At 41.2% G+C, this 20,871-nt stretch overlaps 1 protein-coding gene across 3 annotated transcripts in view; it reads left to right on the forward strand.

The window, feature by feature from the left end:
• Window positions 1-9,105: 9,105 nt before the first annotated feature.
• Window positions 9,106-20,871, forward strand: part of HECA (hdc homolog, cell cycle regulator) — a 33,144-nt gene continuing 21,378 nt past the window's right edge. The window contains exon 1 of one of the 3 annotated variants that reach the window (XM_030556447.1): window positions 9,106-9,856. In XM_030556447.1, coding sequence (XP_030412307.1) covers window positions 9,631-9,856 — 226 coding nt within the window. In that variant the 5' untranslated portion in view covers window positions 9,106-9,630. Of the gene's footprint in view, window positions 9,857-13,521; window positions 13,590-20,557; window positions 20,581-20,871 lie in introns of those variants that run through there. The other 2 variants (XM_030556449.1, XM_030556448.1) reach the window with 2 other exon arrangements.

Consider the following 20,871-nt stretch of genomic DNA (forward strand, 5'->3'; position numbering starts at 1 on the left):
AGAAAATTTAACTACTTATGCAGCTTTTAAATAGCTCATTTGAGAATAGAATGCTTCTACCTCCCCTGCATATGGATCTATGATAGCTGTAATCTTTAAGAATGAGTTTGCTGTGGGGGTTTTAAGTTATGTACAGGCAAAAAAAAGTACACTAGAACCTTTGGCTTCTTAAAATCAACTTTAGAAGTGATTTAATATGAACTAGTCATTGTTTAGAATTAAGAAAATGTTATTTTAAAAGGAGATGCCATGGCCATGATTGAGATTTGCATGTAAAGAAAACTGCCAAGAGTTTTGCAGACATTTGTGGGATTGCGCAAATATGCATTCCTTTTAAAATGGAAACTTGCAAGTTCCTACTAATGCCTTGTGAGTCATGTCCTCTTTTACTGAATATTTAATGACAAATGTAGCAGCATCTGCTGAAAGGTATCCATGTGTTAGAGGTAAGGAAAAATGGAAAGTTTCCCCTTGAATTTTTATTTTGAAGACAAAAGGCCAAAATCCTGTATCCATTAAATAAATCAACAGGAAAACTCTGAGTTCTCTGAGAGATGGATTGAGCCCTATGTAGACTAAATAAATAAATGTTAGAAGTAAACATTTTAAGACAAATAGGGAGACTTAACTTACCAAAAGGTGTCAAAGAAATGCAATAAAAATAAATTGGATTCTAAGTGGGAAGAGGAGGTGAGGACACCTAAATGGTCCAGAAGAAAAGTGGAAGGAGAAATACAGTTACAAAAAGCAACTAGGTAAAAGCAGGAATGCTTTAAAACTGCTCATGTGATATCTCCAGTTCCGTGAAATGGCCAAATGAGCAATATGGATTGCAAAGTCATTGCTTAAAAAGACAGAGAAAATTAGGGACAGATCCACATTTGGTCTTGGTGAAACACTGGAAGGTGAACTGACTGGGCATGCCATACTTCACGACACAAATGCTAATGGGAAGAATGCTCAAAGGGCAATTCCCAGTGGTTTTTGAGACCCAGTATCCCAAGCAAAGTGAAAAGAAGTCTGCAGAGGATAAGGACAAACAAGTGGTTCTATGATTGTACAGCAAGACTGCTTAAAGAGTTCAGGCAGGGATAAAGACAAGTCCTGGATGGTTGTTTGCTTTTGTGGAGAGAATCTGTGAACAGGCCTGCTCATGCAGGAAATCATCACCACCAGAACAGGCCCCACTTAGATTGCAGTATGACACCAGCAGACCCTGAGCAGGACCAATCTAGTGTCACATCGGACCAAGAATCTAGGAATCAGGAAGAACTCTGTAGAAGGGGTCACTGGAGATACTGAGCTGTTCAAGGCAGAAACTGTGATCACCCAATCAACATCCCATGATACTATTGTTCTTTGCTAGCATGACAGTGGGAATATGTGCTTTAAGAGGGTTGTGGACCTAGACTGCTTTCCACAGTGAGTCATGCACTGGTCACCTCTGACTCCAGCCTGCATTATTAGTTAATTTATAAGGGCATATGTAATTGATTCATTCATGTATAGTTCATTGATTTAAAAGGATGGATATAGTGACTGTGTCTTTAAGAGACTTGGTAGTGGCACATGCAAGAAAGTAAACTGGCTGGATTCAGTTGTAGCGCATAGGCAGGTGTAGTCCTTGAGTGGCTTACAGTAAAAGTTTGTTTGAACCTACTGGTTGTGTCTCTGGGTTAGCCTTCGTGTCCAATACCAAGACAAAAGCATTATGAAGTTAATCATAGAATCATAGAATATCAGGGTTGGAAGGGACCTCAGAAGGTCATCTAGTCCAACCCCCTGCTCAAAGCAGGACCAGTCTCCAACTAAATCATCCTAGCTAGGGCTTTGTCAAGCCTGACCTTAAAAAACCTCTAAGGAAGAAGATTCCACCACCTCCCTAGCTAACCCATTCCAGTGCTTTACCACTCTCCTAGTGAAAAAGTTTTTCCTAATATCCAACCTAAACCTCCCCCACTGCAACTTGAGACCATTACTCCTTGTTCTGTCATCAGGTACCACTGAGAACAGTCTAGAGCCATCCTCTTTGGAACTGCCTTTCAGGTTGTTGAAAGCAGCTATCAAATCCCTCCTAATTCTTCTCTTCTGCAGATTTAACGATCCCAGTTCCCTCAGCCTCTCCTAAGTCATGTGCTCCATCTCCCTAATCGTTTTTGTTGTCCTCTGCTGGACTCTTTCCAATTTTTCCACATCCATCTTGTAGTGTGGGGTCCAAAACTGGACACACTACTCCAGATGAGGCCTCACCAACGTCAAACAGAGGGGAATTATCACGTTCCTCGATCTGCTGGCAATGCTCCTATTTATACAGCCCAAAATGCTGTTAGCTTTCTTGGCAACAAGGACACACTGTTGACTCATATCCAGCTTTTCGTCCACTGTAACCCCTAGGTCCTTTTCTGCAGAACTGCTGCCTAGCCGTTTGGTCCCTAGTTTGTAGCAGTGCAGTGTAGTGTTTGTGTCTCTAAAGGCTGACAGTAGGCAAAGACAACTAGGCAAAATAAATTGACAGTTTCAAAGACACAGAGAGAGCTGAGCTATTAGCTGTTTTTCCTGCTTAAGGCTTGTCTGCAAATTAACTTTCTCCCTGCCCAACACAGTGTGCAATCCCTGCTTCCTACTCCCCCATCAACAAACAGCTTGTCATTAGCAATTTGACTTTTCATAGAAGGCTGTGACCTGCCACCAGGAAATTTCCTGAGACTTCTGTGTAAGGGTTCCATACATACATTCATAGATTCCAAGGCCAGAAGGAACCATTGTGATCACCTGGTGAGTCTGACCTCCTGCATAACACAGGCCATGGAACTTCTCCAAAATAATTCCTAGCAGAGATCTTTTAGAAAACATCCTATCTTGATTTTAAAATTGCCAGTGACGGAGAATCCACCAAAACCTTTGGTAAATTGTTCCAATGGTTAATTACTCTCACTGTTAAAAATGTAGGTCTTATTTCCAGTTTGAATTTGTCTAGCTTCAACTTCTAGCCATTAGATCTTATTATACCCCATGTATGTACTTACAGATTGTAATCAAGTCACCCCTTAACTTTCTCTTTGTTAAGCTAAATAGACTCAAGGAGCTCAATCTGTCTCTAAAAGGCACGGTTTCTAATCCTTTAATCATTCTCATGGCTCTTCTCTGAACCCTACATTCAGCCGATTATCCACACTCCCTACAAATCTTTTTCAGTCACTCTTTCCAAGGACAGAGTCCTCCAACCTAAGTATAGTCTACAATGTTTGTTCCTAGATGTATACATTTATATTTAGCTATGGTCAAATGCATATTGTTTGCTTGTGCCCAGCTTACCAAGCAATCCAGAATGCTCTGTATCAGCGTCCTGTTCTCTTTGTCATTTACCATTCCCCCAATCTCTGCGTCATCTGCAACTTTATCAGTGATAATTTTATGTTTTCTTCCAGATCAGTAATAAAAAAAATGTTGAATAGCATAGGGCCAAGAACCAATCTTGGCAGGACCTCACTAGACACGTCCCCTCGATGATGATTCCCCATTTACAATTATATTTTGAGACTCCTCAGTTAGCCAGCTTTTAATCTATTTAATGTGTGCCATGTTCATTTCATATCATTCCTAATTTATAATCAAAATTTTGTGTGGTACCAAGTCAAATGCTGTACAGACATCTAACCATATTACATCAAAACAACTATCTTTATCAACCAAACTTTGAATCTCATAAAAAAATTAAGTTAGTTTGACAGGATCTATTTCCATAAACCTATATTGATTGGCATGAATTATATTACTCTCCTTTAATTTTTTATTAATCAAGTCCCATGTCAGCCACTGATAGGCCTATAATTACCAAGTCATCTTGTTTTCCATCTTTACATATTAGCACAATGTGAGGCCATTATTTGTGCTGTTCATTTACCTATGACATTTTTTTTTCTTTTTTATCTCTGAATATTGAGATCTCTTCACTGGGTTGTCCACCACAATGCTTGGATCTTTTTCTAGTGATGCTACCACTAATTCAAAAATACATCAGTTTAGGGAGTTATTTTCAGGTGTTCCTGCCAGTGCATTCATCTATGTCAAATTTTATCACGCCAGTTACATAGCTCTGTTGAGTCCTCTGGAGGTTTTCACAACCTCCCTGCTCTTCATTAACCTACATCATTTTCGTGTTCAGCAAAATTTTCTACTTAACTATTTATCCTTTCTTAGGTCATTAAATAACAACTAATCCTATCCCTTGCGTATCTACTCTTAATAACAGTGCTTTACATATATTTAGTACCTGCCTTTGTGACGTTCTTCACAAATTACATCCTAGCAAACACCATCAAAATGCAGACACTCTGGAGTGGTAGCCAATTGGTACACAGCATACTAGTGGTGGGAGAGAGGGAGAAAAAATGTTGTCCAATATGACAGGGCAAATCTCTAAGGTTACAAAAAGTGCCATGGATTACTTCGTGTCCATACAGGGGAGTGAGGAACACATTGTCTATGATCTGATACAAGAAAGCCTTACTCTATGAACTGAATAGAACTCCATTTTCTACCTCAGAAGGATGAAAGGCTGAATAGACTTTGCCAGGATTTGAGTCTGCAAAGCAGGGTGTTCACAAAACTGATATTTAAACCATTATATTATTGCGTCCCGAGTGGCCCTTTACCATGTCACTCTTTCCTTAGTTCACCATTAAAGCAAGATGGGTAGCATGCTTCTGGGGACAGATTTCTGAGGTCAGAAATGGCATCTTTAACTTGAAACGTCATAATTTATGTGGGTTAAAACAAATCAGTCCCTTAACCCCTTATCAGGTAGTATTGGCTTGCTGATGTATTGTAGTCTGTACCAGTGACTTTTTCCAAGCCCTTGCTCTTCTTTCAGACTAGATTAGGTGACCAAATGTCCTGATTTTATAGGGATAGTCCCGATATTTGGGGCTTTTTCTTATATAGGCACCTATTACCTCCAATTCCCTGTCCTGATTTTTCACACTTGCCATCTGGTCACCCTAGACTAGATTCATTTCACTGCCCTGAGAAATCACGCAAAGACATAGGAGCCAAATTCTGGTCTCATTAAAGTAAATGGAAGTTTTGCTCTTGATATCAGTTGGATCATGATTTGGCTGTGCTGGTATTCCGCTTATTCCCTCAAGTTGGCCACACTTTCTCTACTCTGCTAGTGATTTCTTTGTGAAATTCTTTGAGGCAGGAAGGAGTGTAATTCAGACGTTTCAAAGCTGTGAACTAAGGTAGATAGTGACAGTTAGCAAATAATAGCACGAGTTATTGAAAAGTAGATACTGGGAGAAGGGTCCATCTGCCCTGAAAACTGCAGAGCAGCTAAAACATCTAAAATGTGGATGTGTATGGGCAATTTAAAAGAGCTAGGTCAGTTTAACTTTTTGTAATGAGTGTAATATACTAAAGATGGCAACCAGTTAATTGGAACATTAAGGTACAGGAAAAATGTACAGGATGATTGGGAATATGTTAAGGAACTGTACACAAGATCTCATCTGGGAAACTGTTTCAGTTTAGCCAGGGAGTATAGAAGAGGCATACCTAATATTTTTAAACGGTAATTTCAAATCACTCTAGAGTAGCTCAGACAGGCAGTACATTAGTTATTATTATTTATTATGGGCAGGATGCAGGATCTGGGCCTTAATGAAATTAGGTAGGCAGTTATGTGCCAAAGGCGGTTTGCAGGTTGCCTGATGGTGATTCCCTACCAAGTTTTAAAAGTACTCCCCTCCATTCGTATGCTGCTCAGCATCCTACCATTCCTATCCAGTATTGGCAACCCCAAACGTTCAAAAATCATAAGCCAGGCCTCAAAAAATCATGAGATTGAGATTTTTTTAAACCAATTTTGTGCTCAATTTAGCTTGTTTAGTTTCTGAGTCTTTAGGGTGCACTTGGTTCACATTTTTAAGCTTTTCCCTGCACCCATGAGGACTAGAAACTTACTCCTTATCTTAAATGAAAGCTGAGAGTCTCACCTTTAAGAGGAAAAAATCATATGGTTTTTATGGTAAGTCCCAGAGTGGAAGATGGCAGCTTTCATGTGGCCCACTCTGTTAAGTGAAAAATCACGACTAATGTCATCCATTAACAATGTCTGCATCTTCAGAGCAACAACTCAAACCACCATAACAGCCCTCTTCAGGGTCAAATAAAATGCCAGATAAGTAGGAGGATCGTTGTTCCTGAACCTAACATTGCTGGGTTTCCCTGGGAAAAGTGCAAGTATCTTGCAAATATGCTGAAGACATGACATCGATGTTTTTACGCGCCAAGAAACCCATATCTCCAATGACCAACAGGGTAGCTGCTACCATATCCATAGCTACAACCTCATGATAGCCACTACCATCCAAAATACGGCCTGGCCATATATGCAAAGAACACCATAATTGATTTTGACATCTTCCCCCCAACTGAAGAAGAAGTCACCTACACCACTGCCATCAGGATAGGAGAGCTGCACATTACTAATGTGTATAAAACCCCTAATTCAAAATGGCCAAACTCAGTGCTCCCAAGTGCACCAATCCCAGACCGATACATTGGTGACTTTAACAGTCACCACACTATTTGAGGCTATGAAGTAAATGAAGCCAATGATGAAGACCTCATGGATTGGAGGACTGGGGAAGATCTGCAACTGGTCTTCAATCCCAAACAGCGAGTAACTTTCCACTCTGCTCTCTGGCAATGCAATTACAACCCAGCCCTCATCATTGTTTCCAATGATCAAAGTGGGAGTATGCTCCATGCATCCCGCAAAATATTTCCTGACTTCCCCACAGGAAGTCCCAACATAGGTCCATCATTACCCATGTCGGCATTGAAATCCCTGTGATTCTGTCAAAACAAATCCCACAGTGGAATCTGGCCAAAGCCAACAGACTGCTATAGGGGAAGCTGTTGAAAAAGTGGTAACCCATATCCCTGCGACACCAGAATGTTATCACCAATCTGTTGGCCTCCTTATCGTTGCCAGCAAGAAGGGTATCAAAAGAATACACTCCCTGCTGGAAAAAAGAGACCCAGGATCTGCACCGGCAATACAACCAGTCAGCAGCCCACATGTCGTGAAGGCTCTGCTAGAGTATCTAGACTCAGCCAGACCTTGGTGGCGGATTGAGTGTGTTGAAGATTTGAACTTCACACACTCTAGTTGCCATGGCTGGGCCTTACTTCGATGTCTCAGAGCTGCTAATTAGATGGAATATCAGACCTCAAAAGTCTGGTCTAACTTCATAGTCTCCAAACTGGTGAAGAGCACAAACGGACCGCTCAACAAAAATAGCAAGTGAGAGATCCATCATCAGCTACACAGGACCATGATCTCAATCCCTCCACAAGACCTCATTGCCATCAGTATAGATGAGGTGAAAAAAGGTTTAGCTACAACAAAGAAAGGGAAAGCAGCCAGTGGAAATCATATCCCCCATGGAACTCCAATGGCTGGTGAAACTGTACATCAAAACTACGGAATCTGGATGCACCCCAAAAGTCTGATGGGAGGTGATAGTTATTGCCATACTCAAATCAGGCAAGCTGACCAATGACCCAGGAAGCTATAGGGCAATATCACTTCTGTACACTATCTACTAACTTCTGGAATGTATCATCCTCCAGAGTCCAGCTTGAATGGGGACCTAAACACCATGGAGGAATATTTCCCAAAATGGTGGCTCAAGCCAAATCCTCACCAAAAAACAAAACAAAAAAAACCAGTCACTGCATTCCATCTTGATAACAGGAGTGCTAAGTGCACCCTGAAAGTGACCTTCTGCGGCAATACTGTGAGACATGAGCCCACTCTGACCTATCTCAGACTGAAGCTGGATTGCATGCTAACCCCTCCATGATCTGAAGAAAGTAGCAGCCAAGAAGAAGACAAGGGTTAACCTGGTCCAAAAACTGGCAAGCACAAGCTGGGGGACATTAGCATCAGTGTTAAACAATGTTGCCAATTATTGTGGGACTCACAGTCTTCTTCTTCACATGACTGATGTAAATGTAGAGCAACAACTATAATTTTATATTCAGATGGTTAAGGCAGATAATTGCGTCTGGAGTAGCAGAGTGTATTGCTGTGATGTCTTCTCTGTATTTCTGAATTGGGCATTGAGTTGTTATATGTTCCATGGTATGTTCTGAGTGACCACAGTTGCATACTGAAGAGTCTTCAATTTTCCATTTGTGCAGCAACTATCCGCATTTGCCATAGTTTATGCGGATGTGGTTTAGGGTTCCTCATGAGCTTCATGGGAGTTTGAAGCCAGGGATCTTTTGTGTTGGGTCTTTCACGAGGTGTTTATTTCTGACTTCTTGTGAATTCCACTCAGCTTTCCAAGCTTCCTCAGGTTGAATTGTTGAAGGTTAAATTCCTGGGTCCAAAAGGGCTTACGTGACTTCAAGCAGTGGTGAGGGATGTTGTTAAGATGGGAAGATATTTGTTTTCCACAATTTGCTGAAATTCCTGAAGGTTGCAGCATCACCCCAAATGGATGGAGATTCAATGCACGACAGCACCGGTAGCCAAGGTGTTGTGGTCGACTTGAAGGTTCCAGTGATGCACCGCATTGCAGTATTCAGCTGGACTTCAACAAGTCGAGTGTGGCTACTACTGGTCCATATCACTGCACAATACCTGGCTACGGAGTACACAAGGGCCATGGCTGATGTCCATAATCAGGGTTGCCAACTGTACTTTATTACAAGGGACATCCCTTATTTTTTCATCTCTGTATAACAAAATCGGGAGTTGCTGAGTGCTGCAAAAAGCAGTAAGAAATACCAGATGTGACTATAGGTGAGTACTTATTATTATTATTAATAATAATAACAACAATGATAATATCAAGGGGAGGGGTGAGGCAGAAGTGCTAAGAAACAGTGCCTTATTTTTGAAATACAATGTTAACAACCCTGCCAACAAAGCTCCAGCTATTTTCCAGGGAGAAGACCAGACGCATTTCCAGCGAAGTACACTTAACACAAGCTTGCGCTGCCTCCCTCCTTGCGTTTGTGGAGGTTGTTCCTTCAGGAAATGAGGCAGATCTTCCAGGGAACTGCTCCCTTCTGCTGTGAGCACGTGAGGCCTCTGCTAGGCCAAAGGGAGGAGCCTTGTATGGCAACCCCCTTCCACAGCATTGGCAGCCCCCAGGCCGTGGGGGGGTCAGGCCCCAGTTGAGCTCCTCGTGCTTTCTTTGGTGCCCTGGTGGAGCTCAGCCCCGTAGCTCCCCCCGCCCTTTTAACTAGCGCGGCTTCCCTCTGTCAGCAGCCAGCGCTAGTGCGTGTGAAAGGAGGAAGCCGAGAGGGGCGGGAGGAGAGCGATAGTAGGGGAAGCAGAATCAAAACAAGCGGGACACGCCTTTTCCCCTGGCGCTGCTTCCCCCGGGGCCGGGCCGGGCGGCTGGGTGTGTAAGTGTGTGCGCAGCGGGGCTGGGCTGGCCGCGGGTGCCCGCCCGGGACGGCCGGGAGCACTCAGCCTGGGAAAGCCGCAGCCAGCTCCTCTCTCCTTCCTGGGCGCCCTGTTTGCAATGGAGCCGCAATGAGTCGGGGGTAGCAGCAGCCGCCTCCTCCCCAGCAGCCGCCGCAGCCTCCTGCTCCAGCTCCGCGATGCCGAACCAGAAAAGCAGCAAGGGCAGGAAGAACAAGCGCGCTAACAGCAGCGGGGACGAGCAGGAAAATGGAGCTCTGGCCCTGGCGGCGGCCGCGGGCGCAGCGATGGGAGCGGCGGCCGGGGCGGCTGGAGGATCGGGAGGAGCAGCGGCCGCGGCGGCCACGGCCGGAGGCGGCGGAGCTGTGACTGCAGTCGGCGCGGCTCCCAGCGACAGCAAGAGCGGTGAGAGGGGGGCGGCGGGCGGTGCTGTGAGGCGGGGGTTTGCCCTGGTTTCTGCAGCATCAGCAGCGTGATGGGCAACTTGTGCCTTCCCCTGCCCGGGCCCGAGCTGCGAGCTGGGCCCTCGGCGGCGCATTGCCAGAGGGCGAACGAGAGTTAGGACTCGCCCCTATCCCCGGGCTCTGGCCGGCCGCCGCCCTGCGCCGCGAGAAAGCGGAGCAAAAAGCAAACGCCCGGTGCAGCCCTTCGGGCCACGCTGCCCGACGGGAAACAAAATGTCATCTGGGTTGCTCCATGTGCTCCCCGCCGTGCCGCCGCTGGGACTGGGAGGTGGGGGCTGGCAAGGGCCACAGGAGGCTTTTACTTGCCCAGACTCCTTGTCTTTTCCTGTCTCTTCTCTCTGCCCCCCCCCCCATTTTATTTTCCTTCCTGGTGCTGCTGGGGGCTGTGTGCGCGCCCAGCGCGTGTGATGCGCCACACCAGGCTGTGGGGAGGGAAGTAGGAAGAGAAAAGGACCAAGAGAAAAAGTTACCTCCGAAAAAATTCTCCTCTTTGTGTCGGCTGGCATTGAAGGGCGAGGCGGTCATCTGCGTAGGCTGAGCTCCGTGCTGAGCACGGCGGTGGAGCCTGAGGTTAACCTGCAAGTGACCCCCCCCCGCCTTGCTTGCAAGGGTACGTACAGTAGTGTCAAACAGCTGGAGAGCAGCACTTTGCCTACTGCCTAGGCACTGGGGCCTGACAGCTTACATAGGCTGAAAGCAAACCCGGTAAAGGCACCATATTACTGGGGGGGACATGGCAATCTAAGAGTTGGCTGGTACTAATATTAGGGCATAGATGTACGTGCTCAGCACATTCTAACGAAGATGGCTGTTCTTCCCACTGCATTTATAGAAATGCATTTCCATCGCAGCCCTTGGGGTGCGCTTACAACTTAAACGCATAGGATATTTAGTTTTAATTCTTCAGATTTCTAAAATAGAACTGTAGACATCCATCCAGTACTGTAACAAACTGTCAGTCAGCAACCCCTAGGTTATTTGCCATCAATGGCCATGATTAAAAGGAAGTCAAGCACCATCCCCTGCCACTGCCACCAGTCCAAACTCTTACTTTGGCAAAGATTTTCAGGAAGTTCAGATTTGTGGCAGTTTTGCTATCCTTCTAAGTGAATAATAGAGGTATTATATGGTAGGATTATTGGATTGCGCTGGTATAGGACTTTTAGGGCTTGTGCCTACCGCCCCTGTTTAAGCAAAAATCCTGTTTAACATGAATGAGGGTTGTTGCTTTAAAACGGTTGGCATAATGCAATGCTCGCGTGGAAATTGTTCCTTCATTTAGAAGGTACCATTTATTTAATCACAACTAGAAAAAATAAAACAAGTCCTGGTGTACTTTAGAATGTTAAATAAAAATAAATTTAAGTTAACATAAAGGGGTGTAATCTAATCATATTTGCAGACTGTGTCATCCTTTTGAAATTGATTTCCTTCACAAGCCATTTTTGAGCTCTATAGTTTTGACTTAGAGTATTTTGCTAGGATGTTTTCTTGTGGAAACTTGTTTTACCATTTGCAGTATTTTTTGTAGACTGCCAGGCTTTAGTTACTTTAAAGGAGCATTCAGAATTGTACAAACCCAAGGCAAGTTAGAGGGTTCTGGGTTTTTTTAACTGGGAAATAAAACAATAGGCCCAGGTCCTGCAGTCAAGTCTGTGAGGACCTGTGAAGAGCCCCATTCAAATCAGGATTCAGGACCAATGCTTTAACTTTTTCCATTATGAGTAAGTTGGCAAGGCAAGGAGAGTAGATGCAACTGGATTTATACTTCGGTATGACAATTTTGCACATTGCTGTTACTCTTGAAAAATTATCATTGCTGATTATCACTTCATTTTTTGGGGGAGGAGAGCTCCTGTTGCATATTTTTAATATAATTAATATAGTTAATTACAAACCTTTTTATCTCACTAGGCCTCTGTCAGACTGTTTTTTATAAGAATATTATGATACTCTGTATAGTTCTGTAGAGTAAGTGATCAGGTCCTATTTTTGGTTTAGATGCATGAATAGGAAAAAATGAAGTTAGAGAATATTTGGAACCTTTTAACCTTGTTTCCCATGTTATGTGACGAGAGCCTTTTACATTTTTATTTAATCAGAGAATAAGTATTGGGCCTGCTAAGGCGATTTTCATTGAGATATTTTCTGTAAGAACTGCCCACTTCAAAGTGACAAAGGGAGGGAAAAGGACCTCTGATTTTTTTCTCCCTAACCCAAATGAAAGCAGTGAGATACAAGAAGCATTGTGGGTAGGTAGGTGTCTTGTGTTTGTGGGATAACCCAACCTCATTTTTTTATACAGATGCCTTTTGAAGACAACAGGAGTTCAGTGTGGTACTCAGATAGCACTGTCAGTTCCTCTCCAGTTGGACAGTTTCCTCTTTTTAAAGAAGAATTTTGACTGTACCAAGTAGTTTGCATACCTTAGCTCTATTTTGATCAGGTTCTCGAGAAGTCCAGGCTACCTTTTGGAAAATCATACGGAGAAGTTCCTTTGAACTCAGTTTTGTTTCCCTTAGAATTCATTGTCCACAGGTAAAGCCACTGGGCAGTGCAAGTACATTCAGACTATCCTGCCAGTTAATGTGCCTCATCCCTAACCTGATGGGATGCTGGTAGCAGTGAAAAGTTAATTCAGTCTCCTTTCAGGCTTTTTTCTTCCCCACTGAGACTACTAACAAAGGTGCCAATTATGAAGGTGTTTATTATGTGGACACTAACCTTATTTACATTGGTCACCAAACCACCATCAGATTGTAACTCATGCTCACAATTATCTTAGGTTGTACATCCAAAGCTTTAGTTAGTTCATGACATGATTTTAGAAAAACCCAATGCATGCTATGGAGCCTACACTACAAAATATAGCAGTTGTGTGAGTGGGTCCCCGATCTGGGGGATCATAATAAAGTCCCTGCTGTTTTTAAAGTCTGTGAATCTCTCCTGAAGTGTAATGTAGATAGGGCCTTTGAGACAACAGGCTTCATAAATCTGAGATATTTCACTTATTCTTAGGTGATTACAAAAGGATTTTTTCAAATCCTGAGATGTGGTACTGCAGTGAGTTTTGGAAATGTTTTTGGGTGCCCTAAGTTAGTATAGTTTTACTATAGAGTACCATAACCTGATTTTTCTCCCTCCCTCTCAATTTTGGGTTATATTATAATACAGCTATTATTACACACAAGTTATATTAAAAGTATATTTGGGTTGTGGAGTCAAGCATTCAAAAGGTAGGAAAAGCCAGAATTAAGGTTCCTTGTCCAATCTTAATTTGTCCCCCTTGTGCATATACATTAATCTACAGTCTATTGATTCCATGATCAAGACTATTTTTTCATACAATCTCATTTTCAGATGGATTTTCCAACAGTGGAGTTACCTCATCACCTGCTACGGCATTGTTTCAGTGCTGTCTTTGTAGCTGGAACTATTTTCTCTGAATCACCACAACCACTTCCTGCAGCACCTATGTGTTCGTTAGGTCTTCTATATGGGTAGTGACCTACTTTGACCCTGCTTAATTTGAGAGACCTGAGTTGGGTCATAGCTCAGGGTGGTATGGCTAGAAATATAATGCCACATTATATGAAGTGACTGCGCATCTTTCAGGTCTGACTCAAATGTAGTTAAACTGATAATTAAAGCTGTGGTGTATTGTAATGCACAAGGTGAGTGACATATTTTCAACTACTGTACTTTTTTTTAATTGATGTCCTAAAATATGTCTGCTCCAAGTTTTTCATGATTACTATATGGCTAATTTTAAAATAAATAAATGCAGGTAACATTCTTTTCATAGAGGAAACCGTAATTTGAAATATTCTGAAGGGTATCATTATGAGCTGAATACTAATGTCAGTATTGTAAATTTTTGGGGAAAAAGAATGTCAAGGACAAATGCTTAATTTTCACATGTGAAATATGTCCAAGCAGATTGAAAGCTGACTTTTGTTTTGGGGTTTTTAAAAAAAAAAAAACTCGCCCCCCCACAACTCCCTTCCCCCCAAAACTTAAAATGTCCAGCTGTACCTTTGCTGTGTTTAACTGTGACTATACAAGTTCTTAAGAACTACTTTATTTACTTTCAGTTTGAAATGCCAGGCTGGAAGAAATATATATAAAGTATCCTGGTTTTAATATTTTAAAATAGAAAATGGAAAATGTAGGCACAGCAGTAACAAAGATATACTGAAACTGTGACTAGCCAACCATTACAATTTAAAAACCGATTACATTGTGGGGCTGAGGACCAGAGAATTTGTGTAAGAATATATCAGTGGTTCAGTTTTCAAAATGAAATATTCCAAAGTATATATTTATGGAGTGCAAATCACTATGGTTAAGCACTGATAAATATTCTCTATCAAATATTCTCTACTCATTGAGTGATTTTTAAATAGGACCACTTGTGGAGTTTTAAAGTACTGCTAAGTGTGAGTAAGGACATAAAAATATGACCTATAATAGGATACTAAAGCATAACTTGTGCTTCATAATTCTGTTTATCTCAAACTCAGTTGAACATAACTGTTTTATTGCCTACACCAGTGCACTTTATATTTGAAAAGAGCCTTTATGCTGTATTTGAAGTACCTATTTGTAGGAATCTAGAAACTGCAAATACTTGCTTTTGTGGACAAAACAGTTAATAAAATTACAAATTTGTGTAGATGGGCAGTTGTGTAGTATTGATGAATACAATAAAGACTATTCCTGTATACATGTGAGATAAGCAAATACACATGCAGAGGTCAGGAAATTAAAAAAATTATATGCTCTCAGAATGGTTAACCATGGGCTGGATTCCATGCTCACGGCCCTATATTTATTACTAGGCTTTGCTTTAGGAGGTATTTTAAAAACAGACTTATTTGAAACTGGTGAGAGACTGTTGAAAGAATTAAGAGGAGAGTTTTCTTTGCATCCACTCATTCCAGACCCCCCCCCCCATTTGTTTGTAAACAGCAGTGACAAGACAATTTCTGGGCACAGGTGAGGTCTGTAAGCTCTTTCTCTATCCTCCCTTATATCATCATACAGACACACACTTTTGTCTGCTTGATAGTTGTGGTCCTGAACCCATCCTTGCTTCTCTACTTTTCCGTCTATTTTGTCTAATATTAGACAAAAGTTGTTGGTTGTCCACAGTTAAATAGGTTCAGCCTAAAGATTAGATCAACTGAGATGCGAGGTGTTTTAGCTCCCATTGCTCTTCAGGGGTACAGACATTGGGAATTGTGGGTACTCAGCGTTTTGCAGGATTGGGCCTGAATTATAGGAAATAAATCCATATGGTTTGCAACCTTAAAAGGCACCTGAATTACAATAACACACAAAATAACGATTAAAAAAAGTCACACCTTCTTCTAATTAGAGTCCTTTTCAGAGCAATTCAGGATTACAGAAATGCAGAAGTTTTGAGGAAACAGCTCAAAGAAGTGAGAGTTCAGATGCAGAAGGCTAGCTCATCTTTGAGTAAGAAACGAATGACTGCGGCACTGGAGTGTCATGATAGAATGCAAGGCTGTGAAGATGGAATACAGCTAAACTGCAGTTGTAACATGTCAAGGAGGAGTGTTTCTTCCATTAGGAAGGAAGGAAGGAAGGGAGGGAGAGAGGGAGAGAGAGAAAAAGGGTGTATTTCTACTATAAGTAAAGTGTTGCGTAGCCATAACTTATGTTGACTTAGGCTATGTCACTCGGGGTGTAAATTAGCTACCCACCTTGAACGACATAACTTATGCTGACTTAAGTACCAGTGTGAACAGTGCTATGTTAGCAAGAGAGCTTCTCAAGCCAACATACCTGCTACGGTTCACGGGGACTGGAATAATTAAGCCAACAAGAGAGCTCTCTCCCATCCACGTAGAGCGACTACACTAGAGAGTTTACCGTAGCACAGCTGCACCACTGTAAGCTCTCTATTGTAGCCATAGCCTAAGATTCAGGGCAAGTCTACACTACAAAATTAAGTCGACCTAAGTTATATTGACGTACAGCCACCGCAGTAATTTAATTGATTTATATTTCCACACTACGCTCCTTGGGTCGGCAGTGCACATCCTTACCAGGAGCGCTTGTACCAATTTAACTGCCAGTGTGGGGCATTGTGGGATGGTTTCTGAATGGCAGCAACAGTCAATGTAAGCAACACGGTGTCTACACTGACATTGTGTCCACCTAACTGCATAGACTTAAGCACTATGCCTTTTGCGGAGGTGGAGTTAAGTGTAGTGGGCAAGCAACGTTGGTGGGAGCCACATTTTAGTGAAGACACTTACAGTTAGGTAAGACAGTTTACATCAACCTAACTTTGTAGTATAGACCAGGCCTCAGTTTCTTTCTGTAGGAATGGATACTGTACTTAAGAGGGAGATTCAGTAATCTCTCTGTAGTGACCCCTTTATTCATATCACAAGTTGGAATTTCACACTGCTAGCCTACTAGCGCTGAAGCACTGGAAATTTGCATTAATTATTACGCTCTGCTTCTTGAGACATAGGGATTAGTTTTCTGAAGACCTTCAAAGAATTAAAGGCCATGGGGAAGGCTACAAAGAGGGTATTTAAATAATCTTTGCATCATGAAGTGAGGGAGTTACTTATGCATTTGTCATTCTGTTTTTCTCAGTCCATTGAAACAGGTAAATGTGTCTTACATCTGGGAGGACTAATCTAAGTTGCCTGTTTTAATTGCCAATTTTTATAGCGGCTAAAATCTGTAGACTAGAACTTAGTATGAAGCAGTCTTCAGTCATGTTTTTGTTTCTTAAAGTTCATTCTTACTGATTGGTATGAAAGTCAAAACATACCTTATTTAAGCAATGATGTATCTGTGCACTTTTATTCAGAATATTAATGTTTGTGAATATTATTTCTATTTATTAGATGCTAAGCTATATGAAAGTATTTGTTCAACTGCACCAATACATGAAAACTCTTGGAAACAAGGCTTGTTTAAACAATCATATATTTGGTGAATCAGAACTTGATATTCATGTCTCTGAAATGCAGCCATGTCTTGGCATAAACCTAGAAGCCATTCTATTACAGCAATGCTACATGTTCATTTCCCCTCCTGAATGAATTACAGAAGGAGAGAATAGCAACTTCTGGGAAAAACTATAGGAGGAATTATAGATAGGCAGAGCAGAACTACTTAAGTTGGCATTTGGCCAAGATTCCTAAATGTTGCAAAAAGTTCTACTAAAGGGATGCTTTTATGATGTAGGCATCTGCTAATCATTCCTTAGTCTTGCCAACCACTGAATATCAGAACTGTTCTGAAGTGCATATTGGCTTCCAAAATTGGAAAGTTGACCCATTAAATGTATGCAAGTGGTTAGACAGCTACCTGGAAGCAGATTGCGTTTAAATGGTAAACCAGCTTCTGGCAATAGGGACAACTTTTTTATTTTCTTTTTGATGACTGGTTTCATATTTGCTGAACAGATTGGTAGAAAATTAATTATGATCATGTTTAATGGGAAAAAAATGAAGATGCTTGTGTGATGAAGTGGGATTTGTCTGTAATAATTTTATGAATCCTGTGCATGCCTCAGTTTCCCCTCAGTACTTTGCATTGCTACCCAGTGGGTGCAAAAGGGTTAAAGTTACTCTTGGAGCAGAGTAAGAGACATGCACATAGCTGTCTGGGGTGGAATGAAAGGGTGGTCTGAAACTGACCCGTACCAATAGAGCATCTGAAAAGACAAGAGGAACCCCAATGGCCAGGATATTCACAGCAACCAACAACTCAGGGAAAGGAGATTTGACCCCCTCCCCACCTCCATCAGGGAAGCAGAGCACAGCCCCCAGCCTGAGAACAAAGGAGAAAGGTGTCAGGTGGCTGGCTTAAGGGCTGCCTGGTGTCACTGCAAATACTTGCTGCAGTGCATGGGTTCCTGTACAGCATACCAGTCTCTGATCAAGAGTCTATCTCAGTTGAACTTGGTGAGCAGGTCTCATGGTGTGAAGCAGGAATGCTGCAGCCCAGAGGTTCAGTCTCAAAGGCATTGAGGCCACATGACCTGGTCTTAAGGTAGGGTGGAACCCCTTCGGGGTCTGCTATTCAGAAAGGGTTCCTCCAACGGAATGTCAGCAAGTTAAAGTTCTGCTCTGTTCTCCCATTCATTAAACTTAAAATATTGAGATTTTGAAAAAAGCTCAGTCACTGTTTTGTAGCACTGGCTATAATATTCCTTAAAACAATTGCTTGGTGTTTAAGAAAACAAGCCATATTACCATGTGTGGTGTATTCTGTTGGGGTAATAGCATAGACATGTAATGCCTTTAATATTGATTCAACATGCTAAACTAACTAGGTTTTACAGTTGGTTTAATTTTAATAGATTTTTAATGATGTCAGTCCTTGAGAAGGAGGATTGTAATTGAAAGGTAAATTCAAAACTTGTTTAAATGAAATTAAACCATACACTTAAAAAACCCCATTTTTTTTGAGTGTATGGTTTAATTTCATTTAAATCGCTCTGATTCATGTAGACTCAGTGGTGGAAAGGGAACACAAAAACAAACAATCAAAGTTTTGAAGAGACTGCTAATGTTTGTAGTAGTACAGCTCTTCTGACTCCAGCTTTTCTGCTTGAGCAAACTATCTATTTAAAAATAGCTTGGGGCACTAAAATCAAAACTTGAATTGTTTAAGTCAAGAAATGCAAATATGTGGTTCCTGTATCAATAATTGATGAGCATCGGATGTGTATATATGAAATAATCATTACATGTACTTAAACATTAGTACACGTGCATATATTTTGTTGTACTATACATAGTAATGTTGACTTTACATAGAAAATATAAATAATGTAGGAGGAATTGCTGATGCTATTGGAACTGTGTTTGATTTTCCTTATTTCTGTGCAGTTGCAATCTGAAACCTTAGAATTTCACTCATGTAGTCTTGTATTTAATTTTTTTTTTAAACCAACTACTCTACTTGCAAAGAGACAGTATTATAGTGAATAGGCAATAATATACACAGTAAAGTAAGATTACAGCTTCATAAGACAAAAATAAAATAAGCACATAAGTGACAAGGAAGAAGTTATGGAAAAGTTTAATCTGTTCCTGGTTTATCCTTGATTGTTGGCTGAGAAGGCACAGTATGAAGAAAAACAGTCTAGTCACAATCCTTCTGGCATACATTGGTTGCATACAGATCCATAGGATCGTCTATAACCATTTTACTATTGATTCAAGAGGAAAACTCAACTGACTATCACTGAAAATGTCACTTCGGATATCTTTTCTTACAGCCAATTACTTTTTGCCTTTTATATCTTAAACCAGTGGCTCTCAACCTTTTCACATTAATGAACCCCCTTCAGGAGTCTGATTTGTCTTGCGTAACCCTAAATTTCACCTCACTTAAAAATGACTTGCTTGCAAAATCACATATAAAAATACAAGTGTCATAGCATACTATTACTTGAAAAATTGCTTTTTCATTTTTACCTTATAATTATAAAATAAAACAATTGGAATTATAAATATTGTATTGGTGCATAGTATATAGAGCACTATAAACAAGTCATTGTCGGTATGAAATTTTAGTTTATATTGACTTCACTAGTGCTTTTTATGTAGCCTATTGTAAAAGTAGGCAAATATCTAGATGAGTTGATGTACCCCCTGGAAGACCTCTGCGTACCCCCAAGGGTATACGTACCCCTGGTTGAGAACCACTGGCTTAAACATTGTTTTACTCCTTACAAGCCATGTATATGTAAGAGTAACAAGACAGTACAAAAACCCACACAAAGAACATAATGTGTAACATTTCTTAAAGCAGGAAATGAAAGATAAATCCCATCAGTAAGCAAACCAAGAGAATAGGAATATTTATGCATTTTAGTTTATAAATATCTGTATGTATCCATCTCGTGCATGTCATCATTGTTTGGGACCAAGTTTAGGTTACTTCTTCTGGTATTAAAATTCTAAGCTTAATCGTTAAGTTACAAGATGACCATGATTTAGGATGGTAAGGCCCTAGTTATATCATGATCAAGTTTTATTTGATCCTGTCTCATATTTAGTTGAAATTGTAATATAATATAATTTTGATTTTTGTGATAGAAGATCTTCACTCAGATTGAAGACTGTCCCAGATAACTCAGTAATGAGGTGAATGAGATGATGATTTGAGTGTGTGGTGGTATTGCACTTCCTGGCAAGACATCCCTTCTGTCTAAATCTTTCTGAACCTAGCTGGTTTGGTGACCATTCTCCCAAGCCACTGTACTCTATGGTGGGTGTGAGTACATGGGAGCACATACGGCGTCCAAATGTCAAAATTTATAATGGCCTGTACCCATTAAGTATCTAGACCAAGGGGTTCATTTCAAATATGTCATTAAATATTTTGAGTGATGTGAGGGAGTTGGGAGCAGAAGAAGGTGGACTTGGTCTGTATTTTTTTAGATTTCTATAATACATCCAATTATGTGTTTTTCTGCTTACATACATTCAGCTGCTGTGGGCCTGAGTCAACACAGTACTTCAATTTTACGCTATCAGCGTAGAAGAGGACCAGATCCAGTATCTGCACAGAACACAGTGAAGACATTTTTTAAAAGGAAAGTCTCAGCCAATCCATTGTAAGAGAGGGACAGCAATTGGAGGGATAAAAGGATGAGAGGTGTAGTGTTGTTTTGTCTTACAATGCAGATCAGTTATTTCAGTATGTTGCTATTCAGATACGTACCCACATGTATGTTCATCTGGATAATACACTTGTTGGATTCTTAGGCCCCTTTTTGTAATTAGCTGAGTGTAGACAGGGCCTTTGATCCATATGGAACCCCACTGATGTCTCATTACTACATGATCAGTCTCTGGAGCCACCCTTTCTGCAGTTGTACCTTTGTGCCCACGTGGATTTGAAGTCAATGGAGCTCTAAACAGGCAGCATTGGCATCTTCAAGGCAAA

Source organism: Gopherus evgoodei, chromosome 3, assembly GCF_007399415.2.
Source record: "Gopherus evgoodei ecotype Sinaloan lineage chromosome 3, rGopEvg1_v1.p, whole genome shotgun sequence".
Taxonomy (NCBI): Eukaryota; Metazoa; Chordata; order Testudines; family Testudinidae; genus Gopherus; species Gopherus evgoodei.